The sequence below is a fragment of the Lissotriton helveticus genome, chromosome 9, assembly GCF_964261635.1.
Source record: "Lissotriton helveticus chromosome 9, aLisHel1.1, whole genome shotgun sequence".
NCBI classification, from domain to species: Eukaryota; Metazoa; Chordata; class Amphibia; order Caudata; family Salamandridae; genus Lissotriton; species Lissotriton helveticus.
The window spans coordinates 930136100-930151940 of NC_136070.1; the positions used below are offsets into that span (position 1 = coordinate 930136100).

Below are 15841 nucleotides of genomic sequence, written 5' to 3' on the forward strand. Positions count from 1 at the left end.
TCGAATACACTCGAGATAAATCCCAACATCTATATAAATGGAATAACAATTCTTTGGGAATGACGTGCATCAATCCAAGTGAGCAAATACAGAGACAGCCGACACTTGTTTCGTCACATCTAGTGACTTCCTCAAGGCTTTTTAACAAAAACGTTGCAGGTCCTGCAATGAACGGTATGTTGATGAACTAGTCGTGCGGATCGCTCAATCGTTCATGTTGGTACTAAGGAATGAACAAAGCCTGTTGTCATTTGTATAAGGGCTGGTACTGGCTGCAAGACAATTCTTTGGGCAGCTCTCTTTAAGAATAATTAAGATCCATTTCCTAAGTGGTAGTCAAAATTCCAGGATATGGTGTTGTTGACGTGAATAGTAAATCTTGCAAGCTATGATAGGCCCCTATCGATATTCTGTTGTTTATGCACGCCATCCTCCATTCAGGACATCAATTTTGACTACCACTTAGGAAATCGAGCTTAATTATTCTTAAAGAGAGCTGCCCAAAGAATTGTCTTGCAACTAGTACCAGCCCTTATACAAATGACTACGGGCTTTGTTCATTCCTTAGTACCAACAAGAACAATTGAGCGATCCGCACAGCTAGTTCATCAACATACCGGTCATTCCAGGACCTGCAACGTTTTTGTAAAAAGCCTTGAGGAAGTTATTGGATGTGAAGAAACACGTGTCGGCTGTCTCTGTATTTGCTGACTTGAATTGATGCACGTCATTCCCAAAGAATTATTATGCCATCCATATGGATGTTGGGGTTTATCTTGAGTGTATTCGATCCTGTCTAAAATTGCTATAATTGTTACTTTTATCTTACATGTATAACCTCTTTTGTATGAAATAAATAGACGTAATTTTGTTCTAAGAAATTCTGTCAAACTCTATCTCTGGGCGTTTACCTGTGAGTGAATAGATCCTTGCCATATGGGTACAAAAACTTATCAAGGTTAAATACTTGTAACTTTGAAGTACTCTAGAGTTCCGAGAGTCTTTTTGTCTAACTTTGTTCTATATTAAACAATATAATTTTTGTCATTTCTTTAAATAATAAACTAAGCATTTCTCCTTCCTCAGCTCAGTAAGGAGTATGGCCCAGTGTTCACTGTCTGGATGGGGTCTGCGCCAGTTGTGGTACTTTGTGGATATGACACAGTGAAAGATGCACTGGTGAATCATGCAGAAGAGTTCAGCGGGCGTCATATTATAAAATCTGGTGAAAAAGTGATTGGAGGATACGGTAGGTGCTATGAAAATATCATAACTGTGCTGGAGGAAGTATCATGACAATAATGCGGCTACTTCTAAAAACATATTCTAATGATTATTTCTTCCTGCTGATTCCTCACTGTATGAGTACTACTTCCAGTCCTCAGACTGGTACAGAAAACCCAGAATGGGCCAGAGTGCCACCAATTTGAGCCAAATGGCTCACGTTGTTACTTTGCTTCTGGGTGTCACATCAGTGGGGTATCTTATGCACAAATCGGCGCAGTGAAATCAGTTTCTAATTTTCTGTGCCTCACTGACCAGGTGCACAGCTCTCTTGTGGCATCTTACTGATTAAAGTATCATCTTTCAACAGTGACTAGATCCAATGTCTCCTAAAAGGAACACATGCATCAAGTAGCATGAAAGCCACATTATTTTTGTATAACCCTCAAGAGGACGCCCTACCCAAGAAGTAAGTTACTGACTAAGGAACATTTTCCTCAGTGATTTTCCCAGAGAATACACTATACACCATACTGTTCCCTGGACCATTGAGAATCTGGTCTTGTTGCCAAGGCTGGACTCTTTCTCGATTTTAGAAGGTATACTAGCACTTTAAAAACCAAGGCTGAACCACCAACACATCGAGCCCTTCCGACTGGATGTGCTAGATCCTTTCCTCTTGGAATCTCTGGGCTGAAGTAGCTAAGGGGGCCGAGGTCTCAAAGGTTTACCCATTTATAGATTTTTGGCTCAGATTCAGATGCCTTGACTATGAATGGTAAGATCACCGATGGACAGGGGATGGTTGGTCAGAAATGGATTACCTCTTACCACCTGTCAGAGCCTTGGCACCTTTGAACATGGTTTTATCCCTGCTAAGACGCTGAGACAGCATGGACCTATGATCCCTCATAAGCGTTCAGCTGCTAAGCTGATTATCAATTAAATATTGACAGAGTAAAATCTCGAAGGGAAAGGGGATTTTGGAACAAACCAACTAAAACAACAAAGAAAATAATAAAGGGACAATTTGCATGTTTTCTTGTGAGGAATGATTCATTCTATTGCCAATTGAAAGTTGTATTCCATAATTATCAGTGCCTCCCCAAGGTAAACCACCCCTCGGATCTTCTTGAGTGCCATTTGGTTACAATTCCACTTCATAGAGCTGTCCTGCCCTTATCAGTCCAAGTTTTCACAAAGAGTATTTCTTCCTCAAAACCCTAGGCCTGTAGGCACAATATAAAGAATAGTAGGCACGCGCAGCAGTTGCTTTCTCACTACTAGAAGAGGTTTACATATCATTGTTTATAATCCATTATATTCTGTATTCATATCCTGTCATAACAATATCTAATACCTCAGTATTAATGTCAGTGTTCGTATTCCTCAAATTCTTGGATCTATTCTCTTATCCACTTATAAAAGGGCTTTCTTATTCAAAGGAAGCTCACTCACGCAAAACACAGAAACTATGAACTCAACTATTATAGTGCTAACCAATTTCCTCAAGTAAGCAAACACAAGTGCTAGGCTTTTTTTAAGACTTTGGCATTGCCATACACTTTCACTAATTCTTGATATGCTTAAATATTAATGCCAAGCTCTTCAACAGTCTAGTCTTTAAGGTTTCTCTACTCCTCTAAGAAACAAGCTACATGGTAAGTAAATTGGCATGCATCTTTCATCTGGCCTCAGCCACCCATGTCCCCAGCAGAGTGTGACTCCATACTTGAGTCTCTTATCAGTGCAAAGATCCCTGTGACCTCCCTCAATATCTTCCTGGATGTGCTTCTGCAAAAGGTGGCTGAAGGCTCCCACTTCGGCCTGCAGTTGCATGGAAAAGTGCCTCACTGTCCCTTAAATCTCAAAGCTAAGCAGCGAGAAGTCCAGGAAGGGGTTTAAATAGATGAAAATGCAAAATAGTGGGTGAGACTTGTTAAGTCTCCTAAGTGCTCCATTCCATATTGCCGCAGGCAGATGAATCACAAGTTGGGTTTATGGCTGCAGGGGCAGCACAAGTCAGTTTGCTCGCTGGGTACTGCAAAGACAGCATAGGTTAGTTTACACTCTTGAGTTGCTGCAGAAACAGCATGCTTGTTTGTACTCAGTGTGGGTGCAGAGACAACACAAGTCTGTTGTGGTTGTTTTCAAACTCGGAGATTTCATCCTGCTTATGAGGACAGTTGTGAAATAATCACATACTACAAACCATCATGTAGCATTAAAGGTTACTTTATGAGGACAGGTTTGTAGTTGGATGGATTAATTCAAATGCAAATACAACATAGTATCAACCTCACTTATACATCAAACTACTGACAAACCACCCTCCCTTAAACAAATCCCTCAGGTGTACAAACCATTCTCCAACCAGGTGACCCTACCCAGAAATCTCATTCTTCTTAAATGTACTGCCCCCTTGCATTACCCAGTCTGTCTCTCTCTCTCTTCTCTCACCCAACCAACTATTGCCAATTGAAACCTCCATTTCTGCTCCAAAGTCCCAAACTTCGTCTTCTCCTCCCTGCCCCCCAAACTCCCTCCATCCAGGAAAACCCTGAAAGCAGTGGCATAACAAAGTCCCACACAGCCCCTGCAGTAAGGGGGGGGGGCGAGTTCTAGGGGGCGCTCTCAGCACATAACCCTGGCCTCAGAGAAGCTGAGTGGGTCTACAGGATCACCCCTCCATGAACTTTGCTGATGGACCCCTCAAGTTTCATTACGCCACTGCCCGAAGGGTGTTTTCCGCGCCCCCTCCACAAGACTGCAATGGCCAGCATCATTTCGAAACTCCCTTACACCACACCTTCTCATTCCATAGCTTACCTACTATATCCCTCAATTTCATCATGTAGTAAGCATTGCCGAACTGAGACACATGCACACCATCATCCCTAAATAAAAAACTTATCTTCTATCTTCCTTAATACTACCATGTGATAGAATAGTGATGTCAACTCCCATGCAAAAAAAACCTCTCATTCTTCTTTTACATTTTCTCCTTGCCTTGTCAATAGCTACCTATTCTCTCCAATGTCTTCTGGGCCCAAATTCTGTCCAAATTCAAGATATTCCTGCAAACTTTCTCTTTATCAACAGTAAATCCTCTTTCATTTGCTTCAAACATGCTACACCTGATTGCCTAACCACATCATTTGCCCCCAAATGTATCAATAGCATATCAGGGTAATCCTTCTGAGTAAGCAAGCCTACTGGGAAAGGAAATAAGAAGCCCCATTGCACCCCACTCTGCCCACACCCTTTGACCTCATGTCTGCTACTTTATAATCTGAGGCTTCAGCCATATATTTGCTGATCTGCATATATTGCTGCCCAAGGTACAAAAGAATGTCCCACTATTTATATAACCAACTTGCTCTTCCAGGGCCCGCCCACACATCCTGTGGCAAAAACAGCAAATGTATTATGAGACCACAAATAAGCTACCAACGGTTCTCTCTCTCTTATTTTTTCACAAATCATTCATAACATCTCTCTCTTATTTTTTCACAAATCATTCATAACATTTTGATTTCCATCTGCCTATCCTTCCTGTCTGTCCACAACTCCAACCAAGGTTTGCTAGTTCCGTGGCTGCACCAATTCTAAATGAGTGTGTCCAGTGCCTGCCGGGACCCAAACCAATTTTATTCAAAGCCAATCTCAACACCATTAGCAAATGAAAAGCTTTTATTCTTTGTCCCCCTTTATGACAAAATATTTTTTCCTGTCCCTGTCCAGGTCATTGCTTAAATCTCTTCCATTCCTTCACCGGACAAGCCTCTGCCCTTACTCCTTCGCTTACCCATTACCATCTGCCCCTACATTACTGATCGTTTTTTTAACTTCTTAACCATATCCTCTACTTCATTCCTTCTGAACAAGCTTTGCTGTGTAGTACTCCTGCCCTTATCTTAGAACCTTTTAACTCTGAAACCCTAAATGCACCAAAAAACATCCTCAGCACGAATAGTCTGAAAACAGTAACTTCAAAGAAATCATAACAGCATTCTTGTATTCTTTCCAAAACGTTCTGCAAAATTTCAAACATTATCGCTTCTCCCACTATTAAACTAGATCTGCGTTCTCTTTCCCAATTACTCAGAATTCTCCTTAACAGCTCACCCTGGGCAGGATCATAACACCAGTATAACTTCCAATGCAAAGACACTCCAGCTGGTTTCCCAGCTATTGCAGTTGGAGATAAACCTTTGTCTATTAGATGCAGGTCAAAACCTATCAATCTACATTCAATGTTTTCATGCTCATTCATGCTTCTTTGCATTTGTCACAAAGTTTCTAAACTCCTGCCACACACGTTGATAGTCAAACTTTCCATTAGCTCAATTACTCTTATTCCCCGCATGCCTAAATGTTGTATGGTAACTGAGTCTTCCATTCTTCTGCTCCCATATTGTTCACACATGGCACATACTGGGCACGAAAAATAATCGTAAAAACCTACGTTCACTCGCTTTCTGTTTTTCCACCAATTCATCACCGTCATGATGTCCACCTTGAACATCAGTGAACTGTTGGATAATTGTTTTCCTCATATCACTAGTGCTACTACTAATGGAAAGAATTTAAAAAAATAAACTCTTCTGTATCAACCAGTCCTCTGGCCATTTCTCAGCACTTCAGGTACCATCCCAAAAAGGGTCAAAACCACGTGGTCTTCAGGGAAAAACATGGATACCCCATTAAATTCCTCTAAAAAAGTTCTCAAAATGCACAAATCAGTTTGTACTGCCATCGAAATTTTGACTTTATGGTGTGGTAAACTTGAGCCTGACAATGTCATTCCTAATCTTCTAAAAAATGTTTTCCTTCCTCGCATCACTCTGCATGCAAAGTTTGGGAAGCCACACAGCTTCTGTACCTTTCTCAATTTCAAATGCCTCATGCCAGTCATCTCATCCAGAAATTCTCTTATTTCGATTACTTTGCTGGACGGCAACCTCAGCACCAATTCCTGAGTATTTAGCTCAGTGCCCAAAAAGGTCAGTACTGTATGTGGGCCTTCAGTTGTTTCTGGATCTAACCATACTCGTAACTCCAATACCATTTCCTTAAACTGTTCTAAAGCGAATTGCCACTCTCCGGTATCCTACCATTCAATAAACAGAACCTCATCCAGGAAATTTGAAACGTCTCTGTGCCTTCTCATTTTTTAAAAAGCCCACGCAAACATATACTACGTCTCAAAAAGTGAGAAGGATATCGCACATGCCATTGGTAGAACTCTATCTACTTAAATTGCCCCCTCAAATTGCATGTCCAAAAGGGGAACGTCAGTCGGATGTATTGGCAATAGTCTAAATGCAGATTTTATATCACATTTGGCTAGTTCCACACCCTCCCCACTCTGATGTAGCAATTTCATAGCATCATCCACAGAAGCATAAACTGCCCTATTGTTGTCTGGTGCAATTACATCATTAACAGATATTCCTTCTGGCCAGATAAGACACAAATCAGTCTAAAGTCCCCTTCCTTCCTTTTTGAACTACTTCTATAGGAGATATCATCAATGTCTTCATGGCGGACTTAAAATCCCCCCTTCCTTCAAGTAATTTTCCAATTTAGTTGCCGCAATGTGTTTGACAGTTTTTGCAGATTGTAAATCACTTGGCAACTTTAGCACCCTGTGAATTGATATCCAAATCAAAGCTTCCCCTAAAACCCCTCTCAAGTTTCAAGGTTGCTTCCCAATCCAGGTATGCCCTCAGTGAATTGTGTGAAATGTAACACTTTAACAGGTGTGTGAGCCCTCCGTTGTAGCCTGGGCCTGATATCCTCTCCCTCTGGGTGGTTTCCATTGCTCTCCAGTACTGGCCATTGTGAAACATTGTACAAGGGGGTGCCTACCCCAGATTTAGAACATTCATGCCTAAATTTGCAATGCTGCCTTGGGCAGAAACTTTGTTGAAATTCCAGCATGCCCCCACATTAGTTCCTTGTCCTCTTGCATAAACACCCAGCCTCTCTGGTGCAGGGTGATACTGAAAGGGGCAATTTGTTATCAGAAGGACACTTGCCATGTGTGTTGTTGCTGGTGGCTTTGTAGAAGAAATCCATTGCTGCATAATTCTAATTTCACATCACTCCATGGTTTATCTGGGTTCAACCTTAGACTTGCCCTGAACTCCTCATCATAGCTAAGCCAGGCATATCCCCCAAAATGTATCTGAGCTTTCCTTATTATATCCATATATTTAAAGATTGGTATTGCCCTATCTGTATGCTTCTCACAATATATACTGGCATAAATCAAAAATGCAGATGTCCAGTTTTCCATATTTATTGGTACCCTAGGATACCTTGTTAGTTCCCACTCCTCTGCTCCAGGGAGGACCTAGCCTGACAGTTCAAGCTGGGCTGTTCCCACGAGGAGCAGAGTCTAGACTGATTTGCATATGGCTGGGTCCAAACTGGGGTAGCATAGTGAACCAAAAAACACCGCCATATAATATGATAACAATTTTAAATCTAAAGATACATATGTAAAACAACTGCAAGAACACTGAGAGTTTACCTGATTAATTAAAAAACAACTGAGAGGTGTGATAAATCAACCACTTCAAGTAGAATTGCATTTTAAGGAATTTGTCACCTCTTAAGATGGAAAAAGGGTATTTCAAATTTTGGGAGCTATGACAATATCTTCCTATTTAACACTTCCAAAAGAAATGTTATGAAATATGTATATTTGACTGATGTTCATAAGATATTTTCTTCAATTCCCTGCCTTTCTTGGGTGCCCAACTAGATTGACTACCCACTGTCAGAACCTCTTTCAGAGGTCAAGGAGCAATCAGGAGATATTAGGTCCAACTGTGGGGGTTGAGGCCTTTTACTCCTAGGACCCAGACTACAATGGATCCCAAGCAACTGGGCCAAGTACCCCTACAGCCCTTGACTTTCTGTGGTAGCACAGGTCGAGCAGTCCAAGAGTTCTCATGGGGAGGGGGGTTTCAGGATCAGGGAGAGGTGATAGATACAGGGGTATAAACACAGCTCACAACACAAAGTACATTCAATAGTAGCAATAAATAATTGTTCAGTCAAATACTGTCTTGTATGAAAAAAGTAGCATTTGTATAAGAACACAAAGTGAAATACGGCATACACAAACAACGTACACAGCCAGCAGAGGCCAGGCATCTAGTGTTCAATATTGCACTTCTGCCTCACTAGCATGAGTGGTTATTCCCCACCCTACTAGCAGTCCGAGTAGCAGGAGTCCCACTCCACCTCTTTTAGAAAACTCGAAAGGGTTTCAATACCGAAGCGCTAACTGGCAAACAAGCTCAACCGGAGCCTTGCACCCATTCGATTAGTATTACCGGCCCCAGCAGGGATTGCACATCCATATTCTCCAATGGCTTAACCTCTTCCATGCTCATGATGGCTCCCGGCCGTCATGAGTCACCGTGGGCATGTGCTGATGACGGCCGGGGGCCGTCATGACCACGCCCGCGATCGTAATGTTCAGCACTGCGGCGGAATTCGCGCCGCAGTGATGAGGTTAAAAGAGAAACCTGTGAGTGATCAATACCTGCAGCCCTGTCTAGACCTCAGGTTCCTTGCGTGTGGTGTCTCACTTTATATGAAGTTGGTTCTGCAATGTACAGCGTAATAGGAAGCTACATTGTCCTATCTCATGACGGGTTCTATGAAGGGGATTCACGGTCCATCATTCAACAGATCATCTCAGGTGTGTATTTCTACCTCCCGCCATGGACGAATATCATGGTAACGTGTGCATTTAAAGTAGTCAAGGAGGGTCCACAACAGCATCTCTAGTGCACATGGTGTCTGTCTGCCCCATGGAGTGGCATATGTATCCCATGTCGATTTCGCTACCTTCATTAGTATAGTGCTAGAGACATCAGCTTGCTCTGGGTTTCAATTATTGACTATCCATTGAATCGGCTATTGGAGCTGGGAGGCAGCATAGTACACATAGTAAATAGGGGCTCCTAGGCCACCTTCCATTAATGGTGGGTAGAGTTTATTTAGAGACACCCTATGTCTGTCAGTTCTGTCAACAAGGAGCGCAGGTCTCTAAAAACTTGTTTACGATTATCATTGGTAGTGCAGCAAATAACAATATAACAAACAAGTGAGAACTAACATTTTGCAGACAGTGACTGCCACTGTGTCTGAACCTTGGGTATCAAGTTCATCTGTGTCTCGAATAGAGATATAAGCGGGAACAAGCAGGACTTCCCCAATTCACACAGTGCAGATATCCAACCAAATTCTTCTAGGTCCTCAAGAGAGGCAAGGTATTTAATTGATTCTCAACCTCCAGGCACCAGGGGGGTCCGTGTCCGCAGTAAGCACGCTAGGGGCTCCATTGCCAAAGTGAAACCCAGCACTGAGAGTGGGCATCCCTGTCTGGTCCCCTACAAACCTACACCAACAGTTGTGTGTAAAGAAGACACACACACCTCAAGAACATTGTACCTATACTCATTATATTCAGTACTTCCATCAGGAAAGGCCAACTCAGCATATCGAAGCCTTCTCAATGTCTAGAGAGGGCACTCAGTGATCTCATCTCATCCTCCTATCCCAGTCCATGACCATAAAGAGCCTTTGCGGATTGAGAAATATTTTACACCTCTGTATGAACCCATTCTGGTCACTGGGTACTAAGAGGTGTATAATGGGCATCAAACGATAAGCCAATATTTTGCCCAGTACTTTACTATCTAGGTTAAGCAAGGACAGGGCTGATAGGACTCAACCTCTTAGTGGTCACTCCCAGGTTTAGGTAGGAACCCTATTAAGGACTCTCTCATGGAGGTGAGGAGTAGCCTTTGGGTCTTAGATGCCTCTAGTATCGGCTATAACCTTGGTGCTATCTGTGTGGAATACGTTGCCTAAAATTCAACAGGTAAGCCGTTGTTGCCCAGTGACTTGCCTCTGGCTATTTGTTAAAATTTCCTTTACGGAGATTGGTTTATCAAAACCAAGGCCTTGTAGTTTAGTGAGCTGGTATAATGTGATCCTGTCAAGATAGTCAACCATGAGGGAGTTGTAAGTGTTCTCTGGGACCAAGTATAATGCACTATAGTATTCCCTGAAGACAGTGTTGACGTTCTCTTGGCTATTAGCGATGTCTCCTTGGCAGGTCCATATAGCTCCTGTGGGAGATGCCACTTGCACTGATGGGAGCATCTAGGCCATAGTCTGCCCGCATTGTTGTCCTTACTGTGTTAACGCATTACATATTCCCTATAGTCAATGCAACTTACCTTATCAAGGAGCTTTCTGTTTTCTTTTCTGTTGGGTGGTGGGAGGTTCTGAGATCCCTTTCATCGCCAGCCACTCCCATACTTTTTAGGGTGTTGCAAAGAATCTTGTTGACCCATCAAATATCCTTTTCAGATTTTGCAGGTATATTAAAGCATATTGGAGATCTGGGCCTAGATGTAGGTAAATCTCATTTACCGCTTCATAAATACCGAATTTTACCGATTCGGTATTCATGAATCGGTAAATGAGATGTACGTAAATAATCGGTAATATTTACAGATTCGGTAGGAATCGGTATTTACCGATTCTGTAATTACAGAATCGGTATTTGTCATTGATTCCTATGGGCCTTGAAGCCCATAGGATTCAATGGCAGATACCGATTCGGTAATTACCGAATCGGTAAAAATACCGAATTTACAAGGGGGACAGGGTGTCACTTTGACACCCTGTTGCACCCCTGTTTCGGGCTTGTGTGCCATGTGACACACATACATGCCCTTAGGGCATGTCTGTGTGCCACATGGCACAGGTGTACATGCACAGATGTGCATGTACACTGGAATTCGTTATTTACCATGTAATCGTATTCCATGGTAAATAACGATTCGGTAAGGGCCTGTGGCACTGATTACAGTGCCACCTACATATTGATTTACAGAATCTGTATATATATATTTTTTTAATATTTTTTTTATTAAAGTTTTTTCCGCATTTTTTCCCCATATTATCCATTACATATTACAGCACAAAAAGAGAGAGAAATAAAACAGTAAGAAAAACAAAGGAGTGTTTTCAACATCAAAATCATACAGATATCAATAACAAAAACCAATTACGTATATTTAACTCGTCCTAAGATCGAATTTTAAACAAGAGCATAATAGTAACAAAGGTTGTATAGTCCCTTTTGACACATGTGTTCTCTAAACTACTCTCTATTTGACCTATTTTTCCATTGGTCTATTGGTAGCCAAATCCTTGCCCCCAGTTCTCTTGCTCTTCTGCCCTTCCTTTCATATATAGCTTTCTCCAAATTATACGTAGAGAGTAGCCTTGCAATCCAGATTTGAAAAGTCGGTGACACCCTGTCAAGCCATGCCCTTGCAATTTCAATTCGGAATATCGCAGTTACCATAAATAGAAATTCTCTAAAGTCTCCCGCTACACCTGTCGAGACACCTAAGATTACTCGTTTGTCTGTTAATTTAATCTTAATTCCTAGTGGGTTCTCCAAAAATTCCTCGATTTGCCCCTTTTAGTGTATGTAGTTGTGGACATTGCGCAAACATATGTACAATATCTGCCTCTCTCGCATCACACCGAGGGCAGGTAGTCCCAGTGTCTCCCCCCCACTGTGCAATTCTGGCCGGGGTGTGATACAGTGAGTACACAGCGATTGCAGTGTCGCCGGGCATAACACTGTTCGTCCGAGGTCTATAGATGTCTGTAATCCCTCCATTGTGGAGCCCACCTTATCTATCCATTTACTGCCATATTTTTCTCTATCATCGTTTTTCAAACAGTACATTTCTGCATACAACTTGCGTATTGTACTGTGTACACTCTTTTCAAGGTAATCTAATATTCTACATTGGTTAAATCCTATCAAACCACCCCTTTTGTTTGCCAGGAAGCTTCTTATCTGCAGATACTTAAAGAAGCTATTGCCCGATATCCCGTGCTTCCTTTGCAAATCCTGGAATTGCATGACCACACCCGCTGTATCCAGTAGATCCCCTATCTTCCTGATCCCCTTATTATCCGAATCCTTCATGGTTAAATCCCGGAAAATTTCCACAGGGAGTGAGCTGGTTGAGTACAACCTGGTATAAAAGCTGTATCTACCTATGCCAAGTTTTTTAGTCACCATATTCCATACATTATATACCGCCCGTAGCGTCTTAAATCTGGTATGTTTAAAGTAATTGTAGTCAATCGTGTTTAACAAACCATTCACAGCCTCCCCCCCACCAATACCCTGTATGTGTTTGTAAGTCCTGTGTCGCCATCTTGTTGCTCGAGGTCTCCTCCACCCAAAAGCCCCTGTGCGTACTGTAAGACAGCTGCCAAATAATAAAGTCTGAAATCTGGGGGCCCCCAACCCCCTTTCTCCCTAGGTAATACCATATATCTGTACGCTCTTCTAGTTTTCCCTTGAGCCCATATCAATCTGTTAAGTACTGCTTCTAATTTCCTAAACCATATCTGATCAAAAAATAATGGTATCGCTCTAAAAATATACAGAAATTTTGGAAACGTAATCATTTTAATGACATTTATCCTGCCCATTAACGTCAAGTGAAGATTGTGAATCCTTTCTGTGTTTCTTTTTACCTTGGATAATAGTGGTGTCATGTTAAGCCCTACGAGCTTATCTAGTTCCGTAGACACTTTTATCCCGAGATATGTGGCTTCAGGTACCACTCTAATATCGGGGTATGTAGTATAGCTATTCTGCACGATCTGTGTCTTACTTTTATTGATTGAGTATCCAGCTATCTCCCCAAAGTTCAATGCCTCTTGCTCAATTTCCAAAATTGCTCCCCCAGGACTAGGTGTTATGATAGCCACATCATCTGCGTATGCAAAAAGCTTATAGTCCGTCCCTTGTAGCCTGACTGGGTGGATATTATTGTTGCTTGTGAGTTTCCTCAGGAAGGGATCTAAATATAAAGCGAACAACAATGGGGAGGCTGGGCAGCCCTGTCTAGTCCTGCGTCTTATCTAAACTGCTTTCAAATAGCTCCTATTTATTCTCACCCTAGCTGTTGGTTGAGCGTAAAGAGCCTGGATTGCCTTAATATAGCTCTCCCCTATCCCAAACCAAACCATAACCCTCCACAGATAGTCCCAGGAGACCCTGTCAAAAGCCTTCTCGGCATCCAGAAATATGGCCGCGACAGGGTCTCCTGCGACCTCCGCGGCATCCAGGATGGTAATCATCTGCCTAGGGTAGTGGGTAGTTCCTTTCCCAGGAATAAAGCCATGTTGGGAGGCGATAACTAGTCCCTCAATCACCTTACTCAGTCTTTGTGCGAGTGATTTAGAGAATATTTTTGCATCAGCATTTAGCAAGGTGATTGGTCTATAAGACCCTGGCTCTAATGGTGACTTATCCTTCTTTAGAATCACTATAATATCACCTCCTGCCCATGAATGTGGTATTGATCTACCGCTCTGTGCCTGCAAAAAGGTTTCCACCATGTTTCCTCCCAATATGTCCCAGAATGTCCTATAGAATTCTGCTGGTATTTGTTCAGGCCCTGCAGCCTTCCCCGCTGGTAGAGAATTTACCGCATCCCTTACTTCTTGTAATGTCAAAGGGAGATCTAATTTCTCTTTATCCTCTATGCTTAATGTGGCATGAGGAATATCTGCCAAGTAATTTGAGATCTCCAACTCTGTATTGCTTAAGTTCTGTTCGTAGAGATTCCCATAAAAACTCCTAAAAACCTCCTGTATTTCCTCTGGTTTATTAACTATATTTCCTGAGCGATCTCTAATTTCCTTTATCTCCCCTGCAGCCAAATTTTGCCGAGTCCGAATGGCTAGGAGGTGGCCTACTCTTTCATTAAATTCTTACACTTCTCCTTTTTAGATAGAAAATTACCTGCCGCCTTCTGGGCCAAACTCTCCCCTGCCTGTGCTTTGTTCAATTCTATCTCCAGCAGTATCCCCTCTATTGGTTCTTCTTTAGTTATGGCCATGACTAGCCGCTCTTCTAGTCCCTCCAGATATCTCATTCTATTATCCATACTGATTTTTTCCTTCTTACTCCGCAGAAGTGTATAACTTAAGGTTTCCCCCTAACCCCAGCCTTAAAAGCGTCCCAAACCATATTAATGGGAGCTGAGTTCCTATTAATCTCCCAAAATTGAGGGACCCATTCCTGCATATGCCTGCATATGCCTAATATAACCTGGCTCCCTCCGTAATCCTCTCTCAAATGTCCAAATGGTGCTTTTTCCAGCTCCTCTATTTATCAAAAGAAGCCTTAAGATCAAAGAGTTATGGTCCGAAACTAGCCTAGGCAGTCTTTCTATCTGTGAACCACTTAGGCTTGAACTTGAAATAAAGAAGTAGTCTAATCTTGCTACCGTTCTGTGTGGGGCTGAATAATGCGTACTCCCTGTCCCTCTTGGATTCTTTTTTGCCCACACATCCTCCAGAGCGTTGTGTGACACCATGTTATAGATAGCCTTGCACACTTTCCTCTTTCGGCCGACCCCCTCTCCTCTTTTCAAGAATCCTGTCCCATCCAGCCCATTAACATTAAGATCCCCGCAGCATATTATCGGCTCTGGCCATAGTGCTAGTTCTGTGTCTAAATACTCAAACATTCCAGGCTCATCATCATTAGGACCATATACAGATGCAATTGTGAAGCAACCAGCCCCGGTCTGTGACTCCACAACAACCCATCTTCCCTCCTCATCCTCCCTTTTTCTTTTAAGTTGAACAGAGCCTTTCTTTACTAATATGGCAACCCCCCGTGTTCTAGTTTCTTGTTTTGTATTTGCGATCACTTCAAACCCCATTTGATCAAGCAGAAATTTTTCTTTTCCTGCAATGTGTGTCTCCTGCAGACATATTATTTCTGCCTTAACCAATCTCAGCATCGCAGCTACTTTCTGCCTTTTGACTCCGTTATTCAACCCACATGTATTCAGAGAGATAATCCTTAATGCCATTTGTCTTTTCTAGCATTTCCTACTTTTCTCATGCCTAAGATCCTGCTACTCCTGTTTCGTATTCTATTAGATATACCTTCCCCTCTCTTCCATTTTAAGTAATTTTGACTCTTTTGTGCTGTATTTTTCCAGTATCCCATCACCCCTAGGTGCTCCCCCCCTCCGCCCCTCCACCCTCCCTGCCCCTTCCCCCCACTCCCGCTACTCCCACCCCCCTCTCCCTTCTACAGGCAACTAGGTCACTCATGACCTATGTGTGGCTGCTGTGTGCTGTAAGGTCGCCTCTCTCTCCACTCCTCCCTCCTAAACGTCCAAGCCCCCGCTATGTTGAAGCCTAGCTGCTACCTTATACCTTGTACATTAAACCCTTTACACCTTCTATTGCTTTCCTCTCCCCTTATTCAACTCAGTGAGTTCTGCGAGATATTCTCCTGCCTTTATCTCTGAAAAAACCATCCTCGTGGCTCCACCTATAATGACTTTTAGCTTTGCCGGGAACATCAGATAAGCCTCTGCACCTTGTCGCTGGAAGGGCGCGATTAACTGCCTAAGTCTCCAGCGTCTCTCCACAGTGACGTGGCAAAAATCAGGTCGGGCAAAAAAAGTGACTCCCTGTGAGGTTTTTTTTTAATCCGGTCTGGCTTTTTCAA

At 42.6% G+C, this 15841-nt stretch overlaps 1 protein-coding gene across 6 annotated transcripts in view; it reads left to right on the forward strand.

Annotated features, from left to right (window-relative positions):
• The window catches only part of LOC144782023 (cytochrome P450 2G1-like), a 701349-nt gene that overhangs the window by 281420 nt on the left and 404088 nt on the right, over window positions 1–15841 (forward strand). For all 6 annotated transcript variants that reach the window (XM_078661140.1, XM_078661139.1, XM_078661142.1 and 3 more), the window contains exon 3: window positions 1087–1249. In XM_078661140.1, coding sequence (XP_078517266.1) covers window positions 1087–1249 — 163 coding nt within the window. The remainder of the gene's footprint in view (window positions 1–1086; window positions 1250–15841) is intronic.